The 26,424-nt window shown below is 40.9% G+C and overlaps 1 protein-coding gene across 1 annotated transcript in view; it reads left to right on the plus strand.

The window, feature by feature from the left end:
- The window catches only part of bcas3 (BCAS3 microtubule associated cell migration factor), a 328,454-nt gene extending 317,629 nt beyond the window's left edge, over positions 1 to 10,825 (plus strand). Inside the window, exons 23-24 of the mRNA XM_034097703.2 lie at positions 3,269 to 3,445; positions 10,774 to 10,825. Of these exons, the coding sequence (XP_033953594.2) occupies positions 3,269 to 3,445; positions 10,774 to 10,781 (185 nt within the window). The 3' untranslated portion in view covers positions 10,782 to 10,825. The remainder of the gene's footprint in view (positions 1 to 3,268; positions 3,446 to 10,773) is intronic.
- Positions 10,826 to 26,424: the final 15,599 nt, after the last annotated feature.

Here is a 26,424-nt window from a genome sequence, read left to right on the forward strand (position 1 = left end):
TATTGCACATTATGAGGGTATTGATAATACTTGTATCACTAATAACACAGATAATGATTTTGTATATAATATATTATATATGTGACTTGAATGAATCATCATGGTCTTATGGATGCTCTTCACTAGCTGGCTGAGTTGGACTAGTGGCGTTGCGTTATGGGACTGCTGTGGTTTAGGGGTTAAATAACCATCTACCAATCACAGGTAGGAGCGGTTCAACCCGTAGCCCCTGCAGTCAACATTTCAAATGCATGGTTGAAAATGGCGTTTTGTTGTATACAAGCTTTGTTTAGCAGACCAGGATTGCCAGTGTCACCTGTATACTGGTGCCACTGAGTGATCTGTGTTGGACTCTTCCTCTCGGATGTGCCACTTGGGCAGGTTTTCCCCCCAGATAACAGTTTGAATCAAGTTGATATTGAGTGAGTGTGCTTGTTGGAGTCGTTTCCTGTGCCTCCCCGTCTGTCACATAGAGACATAATTGACCTGATGATGATAATCATGATGATAAAGATAAAGCAGAAAAGGAAGCCGAGAGGTCACGTGTTTGTATCGTTGCTTTTTAGCATGCTGAGTCACACGGGAGCATTTTACTGACATCACCTCTAAATCGTCCCTTTCGGCCTTTATCACCTCTCAGTGCTGGCAGCCACAGTGACCAATTCAAATGAACTGATAGAATAATCCAGTTGTTTTAGTGTCTGCATGGCGGCGTGCCTGGCTGCCTTATCACACACACAACACACACACACACACACACACACACACACACACACACAGAAACAGGTTGCAGACTCTCTGGCTCCAAAGCACAAGATCTCTCTGATTGCAGAAATTACGGCAGACAGAAAGGAGAACAGATTAAGGTGCAGTGTAGGTCTGTGTGGATTTGGTTTGACAGGCATGAAGATTGTGGTGTGCTCACAAGTTGTTTGTAATGTGTGTGTTTGTGACTTTAAACCAGCTGAACCGGTGGACCTCAGTGGAGCTGGTGTGTAGTTCATTTACGTTCAGGCAGAGATGTTTGGCTTTTGTATTTAATACGGAAACAAAGAGTCATACTTTGAAATGTAAATTCAATTTGTTTTTGTTAAGAAAACAGATCTGGTGTCAAAACATGTCGCATTAAATTCAGTGTGGGAAAGTATTTACTATACAAAAAAAGCTTACACACTACTGAGGTAGTCAGATAAATCCATTCATTAAGCAAAAACAAGATGCTGTCAGATGTTTAGCAATGGCCCAACAAATATGTTCGCCATACGTTGCAAGTGTACCTAATAGTTTTACATTCTTGTTGACTTATAAGACATTTTCATTTATGTGAGTGTTTGTTTTTTTGCTTATTTCTGCAATTCATGTTTACGGTTGTGGTTATTTTTAAAGCAAGTTATCATATTCTATAAGATCATCATATGTTTTCAGTAGTTTGTGTACTCTAGGAAACCACTCATCTCTTAAGACGACTTTCATGATCTCGGAAGGACAGCCCTTGTTTCAGCTTTGTGATCATTTCTTTTCCAGCTGATCGAGGATGCTTTTTAAATGGTTTACGAGGCTTAAGAGTGAGGTGAATTGTTTTAACCTATACATGTTGCTTACCCTAACCCTATCCTAGACCTAACCCTATAACTGCATTGGTTAGTTGGAAAATTGGCATCGAGCAATGAGATGTTCAATGGTCTGATTAGGCCTGTCGCGATAAGCAATTCATTGACTTATCGTACAATAAATTAACTCGATAACTTTTCTGACCTCGATAAATTGCCGTTTACATGCGTGTTTGTTTACATAAGGGTGTGACCACCATTTTTGCCCGGCGCGCTGTGGCTGCCGGCCAGGCACGCCGTGAGGGGTGGGGGGTTTCGCGCCCCCCCCCCCTCGCTACAATGACCATTTAGTAAGGTAAAAAACAAAAACGCCTCGCAGACACTCTTCCGTGTACTTGTTTAATAAAGAAAAAGAAATGGTCCGTAGATACACGGATTCATCTCCCTCCATCATGTTGATTTGAATCAGAAGTTCTGAACATGAGCCCGCCCCGCTCGACCTTCTGAGCCAATCACAGCGCGATAATGACCTGCCTTCCATTTCAACCATCCTCCTTCCATTTCCACTATACTTTCTGTCACACATACATGCATTCTTCTCTTGCATACATATATTGTCTTCATACATACATACATTCTTCTCTTGCATACATATATTGTCTTCATACATGCATTCTTCTTTTGCATACATATATTCTCTTCAGACATGCATATATTATTTATAATATTAAATGTAAACATTGAATGAATGTGCATGAGAGCAAAATGTATAAATATGAGCGTCAAAATATATGAATATGAGAACAAAATGTAAAAATGTGTGAGTGACAGTGTATGAATGTGTGCATTGAAATATGATAATATGAGAGCAGAATGTATGAATCTGTGAGTGTAAATATATACGTGTGTGAGAGTGAAAATGTATGTATGTAAAAGGAGAATGTATGTATGGAGAGGACCAGTATGAATTACGGCCTGTACGGCCCTCATAATGGACAGTGGACTGTACACTTGACTGCTATTTTAAGGAGTTTTTTTCTTTTTCTTGTGAGACAATGTGTGCCCATATAGTTATGTATTTATTTATTTATATATATATATATTTATATATATGTATATAATATAGATAGATAGATAGATAGATAGATAGATAGATAGATAGATAGATAGATAGATAGATAGATAGATAGATAGAGAGAGCTCTGTTTTCCAGCCTGAGTCTATTTACTTTATTGTTTTGGTTGTGTGTGATTTAATAATTTTTTTATAATTTAATTAATTTTTTTTATTTACTATATATAATTTATGTATTTTAATATTATTTCACATTTCATTTGCAATGTTGAAAGTTCAATAAAAAGTTATGTTTGAAAGGATGTACTTGAATTATAATTATATTTTATCATTATGTCAGTGGTCTAAAATGGTCTTACAACGGTGCCGACAATATTATCGTTTATCGCAATAATTTCCAGGAAAATGTATCGTCCAACAAAATTAATTATCGTGACAGGCCTAGGTTTGATCCCCATGCTCTGCAGTCAACATGTCCAAATGTCATGGGCAAGATATTGTAATCAAGTAATAAATTGCCTCGATCCTGATCCTGCAATTCAGCTCATTATTGGATGGTCGGTAGAGCTGCAAATATTGCTGCATTCCTCAATCTATCTGGTCATCAAAAGAGTCCTAACCAGGTGTTTGTTTTTTACATGCAGGTCAGTTTGAGGGACGCGGCGTGACCCTGCTGGAGGTGTGTGGCAGCTGGCCGGAGAGCTTCGGCGTACCCCGTCACAACTATGGCTCCGTGGACGCCAGCGACGAAGGCCTCCGGGAGAGACTGGCCGACGCCATGTCCGAGTCCCCCTCCAGGGATATAGTGGGATCTGCTACGGGTAATTAGAGATTGTTCAACACACAAATGCATGCACATACAAACACGTCGAATGTCCTCTTCCGTTGCTATTTCTAGGTCTGTCACTCAGGGATTACTTGAGATCCAAATGGAATACAGGGAAGTTAATCCTGCTACATTTATTCTGATCCATTTTTGGTACCACTTCACAATAAGACTACCCTTATAAAGGATTCATAAAGGGTTTATAATTAGGTTATTCATTAGGTTGTAAACATTTTATTAATCATTAAGAACCCTAGGTTTAAAGAAATTGTTATGTTACATTATATTCTTAATTTACAAACAAATCCTTGTTTCCTGAAAATGTACATTCAGTGCTCTGAGACGTTTTTAATCATACTTAATACTTTTTGGCTTAAACATTAAAAACCTTTTCCAGAATAATTATATGTATATATTTTGCTGGTCCCTAGCAAACCACTAGGTCCCCTGGAACCACTAGGTCCCGCGACCCGACCACGGATAAGCGGGAGAAGATGGATGGATGGATGGATTAAGAACCATTTATAAACCAGTTCTAACATAGTTTTCATACATCGACACAGGCTCACTATTTGGCAAGATGACTAAGCCTTATATTGGCTACCTAGCTTACTTCGTCTTCTTCATCAGCCAGCATCCTTGGTATCTGCTGTTCACTGAGTTGATGTTTCTTGGCATCTCTTTCCATTTATTTATGAGTTTACTAACATTTCTAACTGCCAAAAGGGAGCCTTGTAAAGTGTAAAACACATTCCCATTTATTAATGAGTTACTACCATTTATAATTATGTTAAGTTATATTAAGCCTCAAAGTTATGCATAAAGTAGGGCGGACTATTGTGACTCGCTCCGCATTTAAAACAGACGGTGCATGAATGCAGATTTATGGTGAGTGAATTTCGAGTACTTTATTTATGTGTTGCTTATATTTTTAGTCAGCTAACGTTAATGAATGTTAAGGCTTGCGTTAGCATGTAGTAAGCAAGTGGTAGCTACATATGTGCTAACGATGCTAATCGTAGCCTCCAAGTTCAAACGTAATAGAGAAGTGTTAAGCATTAAGTGGGATAACACTGTAGAACAAACGGCTTCTGTTTGAGGTTGGTGAAATAAGGTAATCCTTGTAAGTTAGAGAGATATTTTATTAGGTAGGTAACTGTATGCATCGCTAAGGTTCATTTAAATGTGCTATGCTCGAGTATGTAGACAAGCTAACGTGAAAGTAGTGTTGAAGAGCGGCGTAGTGTATGTGAAATCAACCTCACAATAAGATGTGTGTATATTACAATTAGTAATGTCATATTTCAAGATGATTACTTAGATATTACAATATGGTTGGTTGAGCTGGAGTTCATTATTGAGCTTACACGTTAACGTCAGTCATATCTGAAGAATGAACCCAAACCGTGTTCTTTTTATTAATTGTATTATCAAATTGGTATCAAATAAATAGTAAGCATTGGTAACACCAATGCTGATAAAGTAAACTATTTTATTTGAGTATTCTGGGGATGCTCCGATCGCCAATTTTGGGGCCGATCACCGATCAGATCGAGTGGGCGGGGCCTATGGGGATCTGCCATTTAAAGTGATGTTTAAAACTCAGTTAATGGGGCTCAGTCACTGGCACTTCCACAAACAACAACCAACATAATTATTACATTCAAAGGAAGTACATTATTCAAGTTTACATTAACTTTGGATAATAACACGGGAGAACGGGAGCCTCTCTTTTCCTCTCTCTCTCTCTCTCTCTCTTTCCTGACAGCCTGTCAGTATCCGTCTCATGCAGCTCACTGATCCAGTACTGAGTGACCCGACAGTGAAGAATAAACATATTTATAACTAGTTTAGCTTGTTCCAGAGGTAGATAAAAGTGTGTTAGGTCTAACTCTTAGTGTGTGTTGCTCCGCTCACCGGTCCGTCACAGCGGGCGGAGCTGCAGGATTTCTGTCAGGATCGTCTTTTTCGGACACCTTAAAATACTGCCAGACTGGTGAAGCCTTTTTGGCGAGCTTGTTTTGCCGCGCACAGAGAACAGTGTCATGTATTTTACGTCATGTGATCGGCTCTCACGATCGGCATTTATAGAGAGCACATATAGAAAGAGCTTGGTCGACCGTCAAAGGACATGTCCGTAGACTGAGAGGAAACCGTACAGAGAGTTTGTTGGAGGAACACCTCAAGGTTCTTGAATGGTCATCTTGGCTTGGCTCTGCTCACCCCGATGGACTGCTTGGACGCTTGTTCAAGAATATACACAAAGCCTTTCCAGTCTGAGTACCATTATGTCTTACCAAGTCTTTCATTTATGTCTGAGAAAAGCTTTTATGTTTAAATATGTGTATCAGTCATACTAAATAGTTATTATTTTGAGTCCTGATTTTCTTCATGTGTGAAGAAAATGTTTTGCTTGGCTCTTTTGCATCTTACTTTGCATCTCATGTGAAAAATGTGTGAATGTTATAACTCATTCATAAATGGACATGTGTATTCAACTTTAAAACAACTCACCCTTTCAGTAGTTATACATGTTAGTGACTCATCAATAGATGGTGATTTGTTTTACACTTTACAATAAGACTCCCTTTTGGCAGTTAAACATGTTAGTAATTCATTCATAGATGGTCATAAGAGATGCCAAGAAACATCAAGATGGATTGGGGGGAGAATCAACTCAGTGAACAACAGATACCAAGGATGCTGGCTGATGAAGAAGACAAAGTAAGGTAGCCAATATAAGGCTTAGCAGTACAGATAAATGTGGGCTCTCTATTTGGCAAGCAAGTGCCCACAAGTGCCCTGTTTATCTCATGTCTTATAAAAGCTTATTAAGGATTTATAAAGTGTTCACAACCTAATTAATTAATTAATTACAAACTATTCGTAAACCCTCTATTGTAAAGTGGTACCCAATTTTTTTATATAAACTTTTTAGGGTGTGGTTACTGATAAAGGTTGCTTAAAGACAATGATTTGGTAATGAAAAGAAGATATACTTATTGATACATAAGTGACAAATATACCGCAGAGTAAATCCGTTTTTTAGATATAGAATCTACAGTTTCAAATGTCTTCTAATACTTTTCGACCTCATCTCTTGTCAAAATAATGACTCTGATGAGAGTGCCTTTTAAATAACTTTTTAACCTTGTAAATATAAAGAATATCTTTAACATTTGGCTTACAGTGATACAATAATTCTACCTCAAACCAAAATATGTTCTTAAAGTGCATAAATGCCCTTGAGCAAAGGGATTTAACATATTTTAGCAGTATAAGTATTTTCACACACGAAAAAACTATTTGTTGTGGTCCAGTGCAGCTAAATTACTTTTTAGGTAGCCTGACTTCCTCACTAGCATTACCCAGAATACAGTGCTGCCAGGTCAAGGTCCAGTGATGGATAAATGTGTGTGTGCATATGTTTGCTTGCTAGGTTTTGGTATATCTGCACATGCCTTGCTTTACTTTGTGTGTGTGTGTGTGTGTGTGTGTGTGTGTGTGTGTGTGTGTGTGTGTGTGTGTGTGTGTGTGTGTGTGTGTGTGTGTGTGTGTGTGTGTGTGTGTGTGTGTGTGTGTGTGTGTGTGTGTGTGTGTGTGTGTGTGTGTGTGTGTGTGTGTGTGTGTGTGTGTGTGTGTGTGTGTGTGTGTGTGTGTGTGTGTGTGTGCAGCAGACATGCCGTTGGCCCTGACAGTCCAAATGGTTAACTCGTTTAGGAAGTGGCAGTGCTCTCTCTTTCTCTTTCCCCCCCTCCTTAAGTGAACAAGAGTTCCTTTGATTTGAATATGTGTGTGTGGGGGGGTTCGTGTAACTCCATAGCGGCAGCAGCCACAGGGGTGGGGTGTGTTGGGGAAGGGATGGGGGAGTGGGTAGGGTCACAAGGCCCTAATGGATTTAGCATCGACTATCACCCCCCCCCAAAAAAACCATCCTTAGCCATATCCAGTCCCCTTCTCTCAACTTCCCTCTGTTAGGACTTAACCTCATTTGTAGCCTCTCTCTCTCGCCCTCTCTCTCTCACTTCTCATCTCTCTTTTTTACAGCCGACCCCACCCCCCCTTTCCCCCCACTCCGTGTTTCTTCATTAGATTAGACTTTAGAGACTCCCGGACACTACTAGTCAGTCGCCTCTCGGTCTTGTCCCCCCCATCACATTGCATCCTGACCCCACAAAATTCATTACTGATCAAATTACATCAAAATTCTGCCTTCTACACACACACACACACACACACACACACTTTTTCGGGCGCCTTGAGCTGTGCTGAAGACATCATCCACAGGGAATGTGATGGACTTGTTGGTCGCTCATTCGCATTCATGCTGGCGGAGGCTTTAGTCTCTGCAGCTAATCTAATAGCACAGCACTTCTGCGCGGTGACATAGGAAATGTCCCCGCGTCTGCTGTCAGGAGGAGAGTGCCGTAGATGGTCAAGAGTTGGGATTTTATGGATGAGGTTCTGGTGGGATCTGTGCCATTTCGCTTAAAGAAGGCAAATCGATACAGATGACCTGTTTGAAGTTATCAATATTACAAACAAAACATTTCCAGCTATGCAAAGAAATGGTCCCTATAAAATTGTTGTTGTCAGATTTTTCTACAAATTATTAAATACGTCATAGGCTAAGGGACGGGACATCTCTTAGTGGTTGACCAATCACAACAGAGCCAGCCAGCTAACCAATCAGAGCAGACTGGGCTCTGGTTTCAGACAGAGTGTGAAAAGAGGCAGTGTGAGAAAAATAAAAAGCTTTTTGAACATTAAAGCATGTAAAGATGTCACAGTAGAGGCACACAATACAATTAAGAATCTTAACAATGAGTCCCTTTTAGCAGAACTTTAGTTATCGTCTTCTTGGACTTCAGTCTGAAGATTTGGTTAAATGTAACATTGTATTGGAATAAGGCGATGGTCAACATGTAATTACATTCTGTGATCCACATTCTGTCACATTTGTGGCATCGAAAGAGTTATTTATAGTTGCTGTACTTGCAATTAAAATGTTACTATTGTATAAGATGCCCATTACTATGTGTATTTGATAGTAGTTGAATTAAATGTGTGTTTTAAAATGAGTCTGAATCAGCTCTTATGGATTATATTAATGTGAAATAGTAGTTTGTTGCCTTGACATGCTATTCTTTTATCAGTGAAAGCACATCTATTAGGTTCCAATATCCACGTGTTTGAAAAAATGTGTGTGTGAGACAGATTTAGATGGGTAAAGGCAGATGGTATCTCTTCACTCCTTTTGGTGTTAGCTGTGGCCCCCGCGCTTAGACACACACAGCAAAGTGGCGCTTACCCTTACAGACCTTGAACATGATTGCAAAAACGCTCATGCACACACACACACACTCTTACCTCACCTATACACACATTTCCCTCATCTATTTCTCTGGCATGTGTTGCTTTGCAACTGTTGAGTGACTTCTCTGCAAACCTTTCAAACTTTTATAAACAATCAGTCTCAACTGACTCTGTCATTATTTATTCAATTCCACTGCGATTTATCAACACAAAAACAATTTGCATTAAAATAACTCACAGAAAATAGATTTGGATGGAAAAATAGAACGTAAGCAAGAAAAAATGTTCACTCTTTATTTGTCTGCTGTTGAGTATCTCGGAGCTGGAATGCTCACTGATGTAACAAATCACCGTCTCTCTGACATTCTCTTCCAACACACACACACACACACACACACACACAGACAGACACACTCTCTCGCAGATTCACAGGGAAAACAAAGCCTCCAGTCAGGGTAATGGGGCTCTCACGCTAAGGCCGAGACCCAGCGTCGCCAGCTCGGAGGGCAGGTGACACTCACATAGAGAGATGGACGGATGGACGGAGGGAGAGAAGAGAACTGAACATGTTGCAGGGGAGGAAGGGGAGAGTGAGGGAGCCACTGACGACTAAAACACACTGGGGCTGAAATTAGATGTGGCTCCGATGATATAATAGGCGCGTTCACACCGCAGTACTTTTCCCACTTTAGTTCCGATATAGTTCCGAAATGTTGCGTTCACACCAAAAAGAGCCGGAACTAAAATTAGTTAATGAGAACCTTTTTTACCCCCTGCTAGAGAGCAGGGACTTTCGTGGGAGAAAAAGGTTCCTATGTCTGATTGGCTGGGCGGATTGCAAACCACGCCCCGTAAAACTCCCAAAAAGTGTTGTGAAGCCGCCATTTTATTATCCTCGCATTAGCATTATTAGCATTATTAGCATTAGCCCAGCGCAGAAACGCAAAGAGACTAACTTATGGCAACACAAAATAAAACATGGGAGCGGTGGAGATGAGGAGGTGTTGGCGTTCTGGCGATTTACTCGGAAGGCTTCAGTAGAAGCTGCTGGGACAGTCCCCAACTCCGGGGACTTCCGGCCGTGGACTTTAGGCGGCAGTATACGCCGTGAAGTGGTTTGCGGCCTGCCAGTAAACCCAAAGCAGAAGAAGAAGACGTGACGTCAGCGGCTTCATTTGCCTAATCCACCCCCAGGGACTTATTCCGGTGTGAACGCGATCTGAACTTAGTTCATGCGAACTAAAGAGTTCTCATGAACTAAGTTCTCATGAACCTTTGTGGGAAAAGTACTGCGGTGTGAATGCGCCTAATGTTGCTAACTAGATTTGTCTTATTGGTGCCTGTCCAACATAAATTCCATTGAAGCCATATGGAGAGCGGACTACTGCTCAACACGACCCGGTGTCCCATCTGAGAGCCTGTCCAGCTGAGGAACAAAGGCACTGTCTATATCTCTATATCATCTGTTTACTCATTGGTGGAGGAAGTACTCAGATTTGATACTTATAGTGGCCATATTATGCTAATTTTCAGGTTCATATGTGTATGTTGTGCCTCCACTGGGACATGTCTCCACGCTTTAATGTTCAAAAAGCTCTTTCTTTTTCTCCTACTGCCTATGCTGCAGCACCTCTTTTCACCCTCTGTCTGAAACCAGAGCCTAGTCTGCTCTGATTGGTTAGCTGGCTGGCTCTGTTGTGATTGGTCAACCGCTTAGAGATGACCCTTAGCATATTGCGTACAATGTGTTGGAGCGCTAGCCATTAGAATCTCGATTGTTTCACACTTAATTACCAAAACTAAAACTACTATATAATAAATTATGATTAATGATGCATCAATGTGTCCATATCAACTGGTTAAGGTGGAGCTGATTTGAATACTTACTAATAATTACTTTGTAAACTGCTGCGATGTTTATTTATTAGTTGATTAAGATTTTGTATTAGATAGTCAAATGTAAAGTAACAAACACCGCATTTATTACTGAGACTTATTTGAATGCAGGATCTTGAAACAGTTCCCTGGACGAAATCGCACCCTGGGTCCTCCACTGAGCTTCTACCATCTTAAAAACCTCCTGTGTGTAAGTAAAAAGTAAAATATCCATCCCATCAAACTTTAGCAGAACAGAACTTAATGGTTCTTATTATATATTAGAATTGTTGGTTGTCCATTTTGTGTTTGGTTTTTGTATTGTTTTATTTTCAAAAACTGTGTCTAAATTAAGAATAGGATGTTTTTTAGGTTTACTTTCGTTGTAACATGACTTTTATTAATATTTGTCTTAATGATAATTTTTTTGAGCAAACCTATACTTTTTCCGGAATTAAAATGTCTCAGAAATGTAATAGCATGACCTAGAGTTGTGTCAGGATTCTCTTGATACGAGCCGACATGCTATGAGTCACAGTATCATCACAACTCATGTAACTGTATCATGGTGTGGGTTAAATATCCGGTACTCAGGGTGCCAACAGTGCTTCGTTTGTTTTTCGTGTTGCTGTACTGAGCACTGTATGTGTCGGGATACATTTGGTTGATGGATGAGTTAAGGGTGCTGGGGACCACCCAAACCCTCTGGGTCATAACCAGCTTTGTTTGTCCGATTCTGGCACAAAGAAACTGGGAGTAATAATAATAGTAATAATAGTAAGACTGTCTGAACAGCACAGGACTCAGCTGGCTCTCTCAACGCTCGACTCAAGACAAATATTTAGGCGAGCCTTATCAGCACCCAAAGGTTGAGAGCATTGATATGAATGTGTGTGTGTGTGTGTGTGTGTGTGTGTGTGTGTGTGTGTGTGTGTGTGTGTGTGTGTGTGTGTGTGTGTGTGTGTGTGTGTGTGTGTGTGTGTGTGTGTGTGTGTGTGTGTGTGTGTGTGTGTGTGTGTGTGTGTGTGTGTGTGTGTGTGTGTGTGTGTGTGTGTGTGGCACTCTTAAAATGGCCGTATTATTTAAGAGCTAGCAGGCGGTGGTCCAAACAGGCGCACTGACTTAATAATTGGTCATTTGATGTTGAAACATTGACTGTGGGCTTTTGGCTCGGTGACCTACTGTATGTCGACTTTGGGAGAGTTCCACTGCACTTCTGATGTTATCACATCAGAGAAAATATTAGCTCAGTTGTCCATGTGCTGCTCTGTGGGCGTATTTATTTGGGGGAATGCATAAAGGTTCAAGGGAATTCATCCATTGATGGAGTTTCTTGAGTGTTTCTTCTAAAGGTTATAGAGATGGCAAATTGTTGCTTATTTATCTTACTAATCAATATTACACTAGACGGCCTTGTGCTTTAGTAGCATGCTGCTTTTCCATTTGGACCAAGAGTTATTTTTGCCATTTGATGAATGTGCTCTGTATATTACAATGACCTATCAAATATAGTGTTCCAATGTTTCAATGCCAGTGGACTGCTAAGAGCCTGTAATCTATCGTATGCATCTAACCACTTGACTGGAAAAATGAAATACATTACTCATTACTGTTACTCATTTCTAATACACCATAACTGCTCAAGTTATTAATCCCTCTGGGCAGTAATTGCTTCATCTACTAATTTGTGTCTTTATGTTGATCGTCTAGTTTGGGGATTCCCTTTAAAACAACATGGACTTATTTAAACCTGCTACGTTCATATTTTTCACGTAATATGCTGAGCTTTCCCATGCTAGGGAGTACACATGTTTTAATCAATATCAGTAAAACACCCATTTTTGGAAGTTGTATTTCTCCCCATACACAAAAAGTTTGCTTTGGAGAGTTATGGAAAAAGCCTCTTTTGGCATATGACCAAGACTTTGAATTTGAGATGATATCCAAAGCTTGTTTTCGGTGTGTAAAAAGGTATAGCCAAACATTTCCTCATACCACAAAGGGCCCGCACCACCGATTTACATCCATCATAAATGAATGTAATGCTGTTTATGCTGTGCGTCATACTCTAATCGGCCATTTTATTTCTCACACAAACATGTGATTTGAGGGTTCAACTGTATTTGTATCAAATAGTGCTTTACAATTGAAATCTTTGCTAAAATAGCTATTCCCAGAATACTAAGACTCAAGCCAATGCATAACAAGGCCTCAGACCTACCAAGACTCAAGTCCGGCTTTGGAAAAAATATGTATCACAAAGTTTATTCATACCCTAAAGTTATAATGTGTATAACTTTCAGACTGAAATATCCCAGTTGTACAGTACCACTGCCACCAACTAGCCAACATCTGAACATTCTGTATGTTTTGGAGAATAAATATTTTAAATGTAGACTTTATGTTGGCCACATCTCTCTTTGAAATGACCATTAGTACTGCTTAGTGGAAAACTAAAGTCCAATTGTCTTCCAGCAATGATTATTGATGTAGATTGTTGGAGCTACATGAACTATATAGAAAATAATGCACACCCTTTAGCCAATCCAAATGACATACATTCAGCTACATACATATACAGTCCATTTTTATCACAGTTAAAAGCATCCCGTTTCCAACATTCAAAAATGTGGCAATCACTAACAGAGGTTGGTTGGACTTGGAGTCCTTAGATCAAAATCAATCCATTTGTGATTAACAATGCTTGGTTACTGAAAGCCACTGTTCAAATGAACATGGCTAAACTTTGGCCGGTAGATAATGTCCTTTTTTATATGAAATATTTTATATTGAGGTGAGCAGATGTAGACAGATCGTAGATAACACAACCATCCAGACAATCTTTTAATAGCTTGAAGTATGCTTTGATCATACCATCAATATGCGTCTCTTGTCACTTTACAATAAAGTATCTAATTTGTGTCTTCCAATGAAGCATGAAGCAGTGCAAACGAGCTGCACAGAAACGTAATTTCTTATGATTATATAAAAATGAATCGCCTCTTTAAGTTTTGCTATTATATCAATCTTTCCATAGAAAACCTCATTAATTGGTCTATTAAGGAAACATGGAAACTAGACTGCACGCCTGTTCCGACAGCTGTGTAATTTAATGGTTGTACAATACATCCTGTATTTGAATTGGCCGCGTACTCCATTCACACAAAGCCAAGCTATTATCCATACTGCCGACTGACTGGTTGCTCTGCTATTCAGACTTGTTTTTAATACGCTGATACCCATCATAAGAGCAACAACGCACAGGGATGGGTTGGGGGGTGGGCAGGCTTGGAGGTCCTTCTCTTTCTTTTAATCAGTACAGACGTCCGCTGGCTTAATTTGTACACATGGACAAATAATCATACAGTCACATACACCAACAAGAGTAACATGCATGCAAGTTGTATACACTTCTTCCAGTGTAATGCTGGCTGGCTAGCATGCTCTCTTGCTGGAGTTCATGACATGCTGTAAGCAAATCACTGACAGTTTACGTGAGAAAAGGCACATTTGGTCAAACTTTTTTCTGGGAAGGGTGTTTAGTTTCCAATCAAGTGTCTTTAATGTGTCAGCAAATAGTCTTGGAATTCAAGTATAACTAAAAATGAAGTATGTAAAAAAAAATTGTGTAGTCGAATGTTAGCTCAGTTTTGGTACGGATATAAAACAGAACATGGTTAACCAAAGTTCAGTTCTAGCGTAAAATACTCTTGTAAATGTCTACTATGTTACCCAACAACAGTATATTAACTTTATGGTCCAATCACATAAGAACTTTTAATGGCTAATATTATTTTGTTACAGCGGCCTTACAAAGTGTGAATCTTTCGCATTGAGTTCAGCTTCGGTGACACATGAGTTCATGTTAACATTAGCAAGTTTCTTGACTGGCTTGTGTTTTAGAGATAATCTAGAAAAACTACAGTACCCACGAGCCCCGGGAATATTCACTTCATCATCAAGCATCCAGTGCAGATGAACATTGCTGTGACACTGGAGCTAATAAGCCTATTGCCAAAAGCAAATATGATAAGAAAGTAAATGACTATGAATGTGTCACAGATACAGTCAAAATCCACTAATAGGTTCTCCAAGTGTGTGGAACTCAAGTGTAGGGATGAATAGTTCTCATGTCCTTATATTTCCTCATTTGCTGTTTGGATGTTTTAACATGTTGGTGCTTTGTGAAGTAGAAAGTGCCTGCCCCACACATACACATGATTGTTATGAAACTGGCTCCATGCTAAGCTCACTGACCTGCTGTGGGCTAGCGGTGACAGGTAGAGATTCATTTACAGGACATCAGTGAAAAAAAATGTTGGCCAGTGGAAGACAAGGAAAAGAGATTGGAGAGTCAATGTGTCTGCTTGTGGTTTCCTCTTGCAAAATGAACTTAGTTTAGGTTTTCAACATACCAGTCTGATTTGTCATGAACTCCAAGTCCTTTCAATCTGTCCGCAGAAAGCTGAATGGATAAATAATGAATCAAACATGCCTTCTCACAATGTAACTTCAACCATCCCTTGAAGTCTTTCAGCATCTGACGTCGGCGTAAATATGGCCCGTCTTTAGCTACCGGCTCTCTGGCGGCTTCCATGTATGTACCGCTGCATGTATATTGTACATAGCATAATTGTGACTATGATCTCAATAGCAGGCCTAATGTACAGACTGAAGAACTCACGCAACGGACCACACACACGCACACCATTTGGATACTTGACTAACTCAAAACTATTAGTTAATCATTTTGTGACATGCCCAGAGGGCCATGTTGTCCCCTTTGCTTCAACCAAAGAGAGGGAAGAAAGCGCGAGAGAGAGCAAATGAGTACACTCTCTCCCTGAAAGCTACTCAGCGCTGGCGTGACAGACAGAAAGAACAAACGCAGGGAGGAAGGAAAGGGAGGGGGGGAGACGTCAGGGACTGAGTGAAAGAACAGAAAAGGGAATGCGGGGCTGGCGAGGCCGGAGAGTATGGTGCTGAGAGAGGAGACAACGAGTGTGAAAGCAGAGTGTGGTCATTATATCTGCCCTTCAGTGCCCCCCCCTCCATCATTCCTCCCAACCGCTTTCTCTCTTCTCCTCTTCCTCCCCTCTCTCTCTTCATCTTACCAGGAGAGACTTTGAGGGTAATCCGCGGTGACAGTGTGAGACGATGAAGAATAATTCCTGTATTCAGAGCCGCCACTGCTGGCCCCTCCCCCTCTCTTCATCCTCCTCATCCTCTCTCTTAGCTCCACTGACAAGTCAGGCCTGGATATCATTGTATCATTTATCCCAGCCTCGCCTCTGTCGCTCGGCCTCATTTGCCCAGAGGGAAGTGTGAAAAGTGTGCGTGTGCGTGTCTACATGTGTGAGGCTCTCAGTGTGAATGTACTTGTGTGTATGTGTGTCCCTGCGTGTTAGTGTCACGGCGCACTTGTGTCGGCGTTGTGTGTGCGGCGCTCGAGCTGACTGCAAATGGGCTTTTGTGGACTTTTTTGGAGACTGCACTTAACAGCTCGCTCAAGGGAAACACACACACGGACGAGGGGCTGCAAGGGTTCACAGAAAAGGAGGGCAAGTGAGAGCAGAGTGAGGGGAAGAATTATAGCAGGAAAGAAAAAGAGAGAGATGGTGAGAGTGGTGGGAAGCGCTTTTTAAAACCATGTTCCCGCATCTGTTTTGGCTCGGTCAGACAACACGAGAGCCGGGGATACACTTTGTACAGAGCATCAGAAATGCAGTTGTGGCTGAGGGCAATCCACTTCACCCAATCTGCTCCACCACCGGCAGCACGCAGTGAAAACACTTGTCTGCTGATCGGAGCAAACAACTCGCTGTGGCCCGTCACTCAAACTGCACCCAGGCCATTCTCTGCAAACTGCCACTCCAGCTGACGCTCCCTCTGTGTGAGCCTGGAGTGGTTTGGGGTTCAGACTGCAAGGTGTAAAGTTACAGTACACACACGATGATCTTGTCGTATGTTGTTAATTAACAATTGAAATAAAATTATTAGATCAATAAGTTAAGTACAATTCCTTTGTCTTTTTTTCTCAAATGACATTCTGTGCACTAGTGAGACGCTAACTTACGGACATTAATCGTGAATAACAAGCATGACCCCAGAGTAGTTGGTGAACGTGAGTAAGTTATAATACATCTATCGCTCGGCCGTTATGGACACACTAAGTTGGATAACCGACATTGAATACTCTTTACTTCTGAATGATCCTGTGGTTTCACTTTTGACATAGACTAGTGTTTTTTGGTGTACATTTCATGTAAATGTAAGGTAACATTGTATCTTGGTCCAGTAGTTTGTCAGACATTGGAGTGCAATATAGTCCACTTCTGCTGGTACTCTCTGCAATTAGACAGGGTGTAAACATATGTTGAGGTCCTTCCTTTAATATCCCTCAGAAGAATCTACTTCATGTAAATCATTTATAAATCTTACTAGCTCTTGCAAAAAATAACCCACATTTAAAATAGATGAAACAGTATTTTTACTATTATTGGGCATTAAGCCTCCTCCTCCATGATTATTGGCTGACCAATCATGGCAGAGCTGGCCAGCTAACCAATCAGAGCAGATTGGACTCTGGTTTCCGACGGAGGGTGAAAAGAGGTGCTGCAGCACAGGCAGAATGAGAAAAATAAAGAGCTTTTTGCACATTAAAGCATGTAAATGTCACAAGTAGAGGGACACAATACAAATATGAACACTGAAAATGAGTATATTAGAGCTGCTTTAACTTTTTAATCCAGCACTCTGTATCAAATTCATCATTATCAGAGACTGAATGCATTTGATTTGAAACCAGCAAACTAAGGCAACACTTACAGTGGAGGCAGAGTGTTTATATTCACACGCAAAGTCACACTTTGAACAGATAATGTGTTCTGGAGAGTGCGTTCACTCAGCCCACATGTATACACACATTCTGCTCACACCCTGTCATATTGACTCTCATGTATACACATAAAGTACACACACACAATCTCTCCTAACATGACCCTGCATGTGGGTGTGTGTGTATCAATAAAATATGGTTACATGAATAAGTGATAAGATACATAATGGAGAGGCAGCTGAGCTGAGCTGAGCCAGGCCAGCTTTCCAAAACACTGGAACTTCCTGTCAATACAATGTCCAACCAAAGACACACATACCAACCTGAAACCTTCCAATTACCCAATGGCCGCTCTACCTCTGGAGCCCAGCCCCTATATACACAGTCTGGTTTGATCCCTGGCACCTCCAGAGAGAGTGTCGAAGTGTCCTTGATCTAGAGAGTGCCCCAATTCCAAACCCAACCATACACCCTTCAACACCCTGACAGAGTAAAATATTTGTGTAGTGACACTCTCAGCTGCATGAGGCTCCTTCTCTAAGGTGTAGCTTGTTAAGACATTAGGCGCTTTCACACCAAGTACTTAGCCGGTACTTGTCCCCGGTACTGTCCTAGTAGATTGTGTTCTCACCGGAATAAGTCCCTGAGGGAGGATTAGGCAAATTAAGCCGCTGACGTCACTTCTTCTTCTTCTTCTTCTTCTTCTGCTTTGGGTTTACTGGCTGGGTCACGTCTTCCGAGTAAATCGCCAGAAGCGCCGACACCTCTTCATCACTCCACCGCTCCCATGTTTTCTTACCAACGCGGTTCTAGAGCCGGTTCGGAGCTAGAGCCTGATAAGTACCGGTTCTTCCTGTTCACACCGCAGCGGAGCCGGCTCTTTTCCCCGAAAACCGCTTCTTACCAAGATCGAAAAAATAGTCGGCCTAGAAGCAAGAACCGCATACGCCACGTTTACGTCGGAGGGGGGCGAGATTAACCTGAGCTAACAGTTCATGGCGATTACGGCAAATACAAGCAGTATAAATGCGAGCAAAAAAAATGGTGGCCTCACAAAACTTTTTCTGAGTTTTACGGGGCGTGGTTTGCAATTCGCCCAGCCAATCAGAAATTGTTAGTGTGTGTTTTGGTAACACACCCACGAACCATTTCCTCATCAGGAAAGTACCACCTCGCTAGCAGGGACTATCTGGGGGTGAAAAGGTTCCCGCGAACTAGGGACTAGTTCCAGATCCTTTTTGGTGTGAAACCAAATCTCCCCCCCCCCCCTATCGGCCTAGTTCGGGGGGAAAAGTACTCCGGTGTGAAAGTGCCTATTGAAAAGCTTTGGGACAAACTCCCCTCTCTCCGGCAGAACTAGGAACAGGAACTTTTCACAACAAAGTTTATTTGCTGCTTCCCTGTAAATATACACAACTGTACACTAATATGCAAACTTCTACCATTTATTATATTAGATGCTGTTACATACAGTAGGATCTTAAGGAAAAGAATAATATACAATGGAACTTTTAAGTTGTCAACATCTGTATGTCATTATAAAATGTTATCATCTTAGTTTAGATGTTTTCACGGAAGTATTTGTACACATAATGTTCCATGAGGGACACTTAAACCATAAACCAGAGTTTTATAACTCCCACTTCCCTCTAGTTGGTTTGAAATGGCACTTCATTTGGCAGACCCTCCACACGAACACACAGACAGAGTGGAGGTAGGTAGGGAGAGGGTATTGATTGGAATTGGCGCCAAAGAACCTTAACTGCCCCTGATCAGCAGGTTGGCACCTTACTTCGCAGCCACTGTCATCAGTGTATAAGTGTTTGTGTGAATCATGGGCGTAGTCTCTATAACGTCATGGACAATATGTGAAGTTTGGCATTTCAAAATGCATGAGAGCTAAGGATAGGGTTAGGGTTAGGGTTTAAGAAAAGCCTTAAATGCCCAATCGAGGAACGGCCATTTTGAGCTCTTCCGCATTGGCACTGGAGGTTGCAGCTTGGTGTGAAGGGGTGGATATTGTCATGTGTTGTTAAGGGCCTTGAGTGGATGATATATTTAATCTTATCCGGCTGCACACCACATGTTCACTGTTCAAAGCATGAAAGACAAACAAGATTCCTTGCTGGAGTCGACTGGAAATGTCAGGGTCACATGTTGCGTCTTAATTACTAGACCATTAGGAAACCCATGTTGATAAACCCCATCCTAGAGTAGTGTTTGGCTTTGATATCATGGTTTGGTATTGGTTTTGCCTTCCAGAGTGAAGCAAGATGAGACATACATTAGCACGTTTTACAGGCTGCTACCTCTCTGAGGCTTTTGAATAGGATAATATCCTCTCCCTCATATCCTCTACTTTATGAAAGGAAGGTGGAGAGCATTGATTTCAAGTTAAAGCCCAGCACTGGCAATCAAAGTGTATCAATCAAGTACTGAGTGAACCACAGGCAGATAATAAAAATGAAGCAATGTTATTATTTTCTCTGTTTTTATACAGATATGATAATAAGACATCATTGAGAGTCTTTGAAGCCACATGTCCAAGATGAAAGCCGAGCCATGATTATGACACATTAAAACACTTCGAGCTGACATATGAAAAGCTTCATGTTGATGCTATACAGATAATGGTATCTCTCTTTTCCACTCCAGGTCACTTAAATGCAAACAAAAGCAATACAAGGATGTGTAATTTGGTAATTAGGAAATGAGCTGAAATCCTCCCTAATGATGAGCACTATAATCTTCTGCCGCAGACTGGCAGTAATTTGAGAGGAAGGTCCAGATAGCAAGAGCTTTCTACACGTACATTAGCACTATTTTAAGACTCTAATTGGTTTGTGTATGTTGTGTTTTCCTATTGAGAGGTGATACAAGTTTTGAAAAACAGAAATTACAGAAATTAGCATTTGGATTGGTCTATGAAGTGGATTATATTTGAAAATGTAAAATGATTGTTTTCATTAGGTCATTAACCCAATTATGGATACACATCAAAGCCTTCTAGTTTTAAGCTATCAAGGCATACATATCTGCTATAGATATAATCATGTATCTAAGCTCTCATTGTAGTGTGAGCGGAAATAAATCTCATATATATTAGTAAAAGTAAAGGAATATTATGTATCAAATGTAATTTCAATGATATAGTGAAATTACCCTTCATAGCCTTCATTATCCTAACTATGCATAATATCTCATTACAATTTGCAGGTTGAATTATTGTGCACCTAAATCAGGGCTCTGACTAATTTTTTTCCCCATCCTCCCGGAACCGTCCCGAAATACAATCTAAGCCGTCCCGAAATTAATGTGGACCGTCCCGAATTTAAAATGTTAGTTTTTCTACATTATCATTAGTTAAAATCATTCAAAGTGACCTTTAACATAAATAAAACATCATACAAATCATTAATTCATCAACCTTTTTATTTGAGTAAATCATTCAATCACATAAACAAAGGCCAAATATATTTAAACAAACACACAAACGAGAAAATTATTCTAATATTGAATCCAATCAAGTCCCATCCAATTAACAAAAAAATCCAACACTCTGTCCTGAAGACAGAACCCAGAGTACCCACTAACCAGGATGACAGTCTGTCAGTCAGGAGACCGTTACGAACGGCCCCGCCCCCTCGCACACAGACGGGAGAGAGAGATCTCATCTGGATTGGAAAGCTCGAAAATACATCATAGACGCATGTTGCAGTCTTATTGCATATTAGAAACGGAGTTGGGGAAACTAAAACTGCGATATAATGTGTATGTAGCAATAATACATATGACATATTTTGCCATTGTACATCACTCAACCGGCGAAGTACCCACACTCAGTACACACACTCAGTACACACACTCAGTACATAGCTAGACCCGCGAATCTGCGGGCCAGGAATTCGCGGGCACAGCTGTAGCTACATGTGTGTGTATTCCGCCGGTTTCTAAATGTTTTGTGCGTGTGTGTTTATGTTGACAAGGAGGTTTAATGTGCTACACAAAACGTGCAGTCGGTTTCATTTTCATCGCCGTTTGTAGTAGAGTTAGCAGGGTATTTTTATTTTAACTCTCGTCCCAAAATTATTTTTTATCCTCCCCGACACTATTTTTTTCGACGACGGGACGTCCTTAAGCTCGAGCCCTGCTAGATGTAGATATACTCATATCTAAGTAACTAAGACAAGATCACACAATTACAAATAATACATGCTCGAAAAATAGGTATATAACATTTGAACATCCGTTTCAAATTAGGTTTACAGGGGGTCCTGGCTGTTAATTAGGAATGGGACGCCTTCCTCCCACTGCTTGACTTTCTTCTGTCGCTGAAAACAAACATCGCCCTTATGCAAGAAATGTCCTTTATTTTGTTTGTCAATAATCCAGAATCTGTAATGGCACAGATCAGAATTGGCCTTTTAATATCTCTATGGAACCACTCACAGCAATTACAACTTAGAAGCATTTGGTGGGTTGGTCAGCTTTGAAATCAATCGGTGTTTCTTTAGCTGATTGGCTGCGCATCAGGTTATTCTCATGCCATGACCTTTGTCCCTTTGACCCTCTGCTGACTGCTTCCCTGATAGTGTGTCTGTGTGTGTACAGTATGTGTTGGTGTGCCTCTCAGAGTCAACCTGCACACACGTACCTATGGTGCATTGGTGTTGTGCCTAATGGAGCCTTGTTTTTCCTCTTACCAGCTCTGTAGTTTTACACAAGTTTGATTTCATATGCCGTTGTTCCAATGTCACACATGCATCGCAGAGGACCTAATATGTGGGTGTTTGTGAGTATATGTGCGGGTTTGATTTCAGTATGACTACTTTGCGTGAAAGAAATCATGCAATATTAGGTAGGGACATCAACACCATGGTCAGGGTCAGAACCTTCAGTTTGACACACACCATTGAAGTTGGACCAGTCGAGGTTTTTAGCTGATAAAGTCCAGTTCAGAAGCTGGGATGTGGAATTGGGGAAGAAACACTAAAGTGTATTGCCTCAGGAACATAGGACCGTAGCGTTACCTGCATTAAGACAGTTGCTGTCTCAAAGATAGCACACTTCTGTACTTCTGAACATTTGCTGGAAGCCCCGATTATGGCTGCTCTGTTAAACACAGCACGACTACTACAGTTACACATTTGGGGTTTTTGTCCATTTTTAGGAATGTACAACTTGACCGGTGTCAATAGGCCACAAATAATTGTATAGGGTTAATTGAAAAGCCTCCAATGATTTGGTACGGCGAACATCTTGGCTAACATCAGCAACATCACTCAGCCATGTGCGATTGCAGACAGCACTACCCAGTCAAAAAGCATGCACTCTCCACAGTGCACACTATGTTGTAACACGTGATGGTATTCCAAGGCTTCATGTATCAATGCATTCAGGTGACACAACACCATACATGCACACAGATTACCGCTGTGTATTTCCTGTTTAATACTTTACCCCTTACATTATTGGTCCAACATCACAATGAATCTTTAACATAAAGAGAGATCATTGTTCCAACAGTTTTGGACGATAACTTTTACAAAAAGCATGAATATATGGCATATAACTGGATAAGGATTATAAGTTTGGTAGCCAAGACAAACAAAAAAACATATACACAAGGAGGGAAGAAATAGGCAAAGTGTCTTACATTAAGAATAACTCTTTATGTTCAGTCTAAAGGTAGGTTTCCATATGTATCTCTAAACCATGTGTTCAAGGTGTGAAGCACTTTCCCCCTCTCTTTCTCACACACACACATATACTCAGCGACATGATGTAATGATGAGCGACAGTTTCCTGACACTGTACTGTCCATCAGTTTCCTCAGCGGACACTCACACCAGCAGCCTCTTTCAGCTGAGACCAGCCCTCCTGTCCAAAACCATTAACAGGGGTCTCCTAAGATGCTTGTCAAAGGACATCAAACCATATGTGTGTGAGTGTGCATATGAGTGTGTTCAATAGTCTTCAGTGTGATTTGTTTTCCACCATAGGCAGTTTGCTCGTAAAGTGCATACACATGTAAAACTTCTTGAATGTGCTTACAGTCTTTTTTGAAGTGTGTGTGTGTGTGTGTGTGTGTGTGTGTGTGTGTGTGTGTGTGTGTGTGTGTGTGTGTGTGTGTGTGTGTGTGTGTGTGTGTGTGTGTGTGTGTGTGTGTGTGTGTGTGTGTGTGTGTGTGTGTGTGTGTGTGTGTGTGTGTGTGTGTGTGTGTGTGTGTGTGTGTGTGTGAGCCTCAAGCACTTTTTTGATGCATAAAGCCTTGCCTTGCATCAACTGCCATACGGAGGTAGCTTCTTCTTGGAAATCCATCATAGAAAGTCTTACTAAGGGACTTCATTGTTTCTTGGCATTCTCTTTCCAAGTCTCTTTGCTCTACTGGAGGGTAACACACCAAAAGATATTCCGTCATTTGGTATTTCAATTATGATGATTACAATCCTGAATCTCCCATTTGTGTGCGACACAGTTTGGTTGAGATGTGGTGACTGTAAAAGCATGTGATGCATCTAATTATTTTAAAACCGTTGGGCCCAGTGACCTGTATGGAAGCATCAACTGTTTCCTTTTGATTAGCTACCAGTATGATGTTCAATCCAGAGCAGGTGGACCTTGAGTCTCAGATGTATTGACATGCATCATTGTAAAAGTTTGATCTGAACACTACTTTTTATTTCTGTCAATTTCATTTATGCTTAAATTATTATACAAGTTGTCTTAATATGTGGAGATTATCCTGCTGAAAGTATCATAAACATGTGTTAGCCAAAGAGCTTAATTCCTGCAATATCCCAAAATCCAATGGAGAAATCCCTTAGGCTAGGTACACTGCGGTTCATTTCTAAATTGATTGTACAAACATGTTGAGTTATGTCATAACCATTACCTGAAATCAGTAGAACTTTGTGTTTGGATGGGTTCACCAAAATAACAGCTGCACTTAAAGAGGCTCACAAAATCCATTCACAAGATGTACTGCTTCCCCCGTGTCCCGATTAGAGATTAAAAAATGGCCCCATAAGTGCATAACTCCGACAAATACGGTAGGTCACAGTTGAACCAGTTGAGTTTTCCAACAGACATGTTGGGAAAGTCTTTAACTGTACGCCTTATAATTCATAATAAATCCCGAATGTAACTGTTCAGGACTTCCTTATATGATCAAATCTGACTTGTTTCTATTTAACGGTACAGTATGTGTTTTTTGCTGACTATACAAATTCAGCTGAAAAGACTCAATACATTATTTTCCATATTTTCTGTTTTTGTTACTCACTCCATAGCCCTGTCTCAGACGGCTGTTGCTCTCTTTTGGCTCAGCACCAGCAGCCTGCCTATAAAAGCACTTCCACACAGTGTCCAGTGGTGAGGCGGCCGTCAGTCTGCTTTGGGTAAATAGCCAGTCAAACCCTGGGTCAGCACTAGGTTTTCATTAGAGGCCTAATTCAAAGCGGCCCACATAGAGTGTCAGGAGTGTCCCGGCCTGATGTTGGCACCCCTTATAACACTCTAATGAGCAGCCGCTGGGAAAGTTGTGGTCAGCTGTGTATTCAGAGCGGGTGTTGCTCAGAATATACGGTCAGAGAAGACGCAGAGAAAGTCCCCGCTCAAGGCCCTGAATTAGCCCCATGAATCACTTTCTTCTTTTTCATTTGTTTCTTAATCACGCAACCTGTTGAGTGTCATGATGAATGGGGCTCGCTGCTCGCTGCAGTGGTTTCCCCGTGGAGTTCAAGCAAGAGACCGGCAGTGGATTTGCCAGAATGTGAGCTGGCTGTGTTTTTGAAGATGTGTAAAACTTTTATTATGAAAAAACGTTTATTTAAGTACTGGACTTAAATATTATTTTGAGCTACCACTACTTTACTTGAGTATTTCCATTTGATGCTACTTTATACTTCTATTCTGCTATATTGCAAATGTCATATATTTTACTCCACTACAATTATTTGAACACTCATACTTAATGTTGATACTTGAAGTATTTAGCTTTGAATTCTTCTATACTTATTATTATACATAATATTATGAAATGGGCCATTGTGCAGAATAAGTATTTGTACCATTTGTACTTTAAATTCAGTTTGAAGCCAAAACCTTTATACTTTTGCTTGAGTGAAACTTTGGAATCAGGACTTGTACTTGTAGTGGAGTATTTTAAGACCATAGTACTCGTACTTTCACTTAAGTAAAGGATCTGAGGACTACTTCAAACACTTTATGAATGTGAGGGTTTTTTCTAGGTGTGCACATGTCCTTACTGCGAGTCTCATAAAGGATGTCTTGTTCTGATCATCCAAACTTAACACCAGTGCATTAAAAGGAAAGCGCTTTCAGCATCCAGCTCGGGCTCCATCTAAACTCCTGTATCTCCCCTGCTGTAATGTATGCGGTGTGTGTGTGTCTCCAGCCGCATTACAGTGTGCTGTCTTTACACAGGAGGGTGTGTTAAGCCAGGCTTTTCACAGTCCATCAGGATGATCTCCGGTACATGTTAATGAGCTTTCCCCCTAATGTGGACTCATTCGTTCAACTGGCCGGCTTTCTGAGGATTGTGCAGAGCAAGGGCTCACGTAGCATGCCGACGTGCTTTCATGTGTAACACATCGACAGTATTAACGACATTTTACATAAATGATTGGTGCAGTATCTTTGAGTACGTTACAGTAGGCATGTGCTCTATGGACATTGGTGAGAACCAGTTATGTGACATTGTTAGTGGTGGCGAGTGCTCTAGCCTTTTAGAAAAGACATTTGAGAATTGGTCTTTCAGTTTATTCCCAGAATACCAATTCAGTTTATCATGAGCTCGCGCTGAGGTAGAACTCTGTCGTGATCTCCTCGTGTTCTGCGTCCCTGGGAGCTACGATTGGCAACATCCGGGGGAAAGGCAGCTTCTAGTATTTGGTTGAAAAGCGCATGTAAATACAGAACGC

The sequence above is a fragment of the Pseudochaenichthys georgianus genome, chromosome 13 (genome assembly GCF_902827115.2).
Source record: "Pseudochaenichthys georgianus chromosome 13, fPseGeo1.2, whole genome shotgun sequence".
Taxonomy (NCBI): domain Eukaryota; kingdom Metazoa; phylum Chordata; class Actinopteri; order Perciformes; family Channichthyidae; genus Pseudochaenichthys; species Pseudochaenichthys georgianus.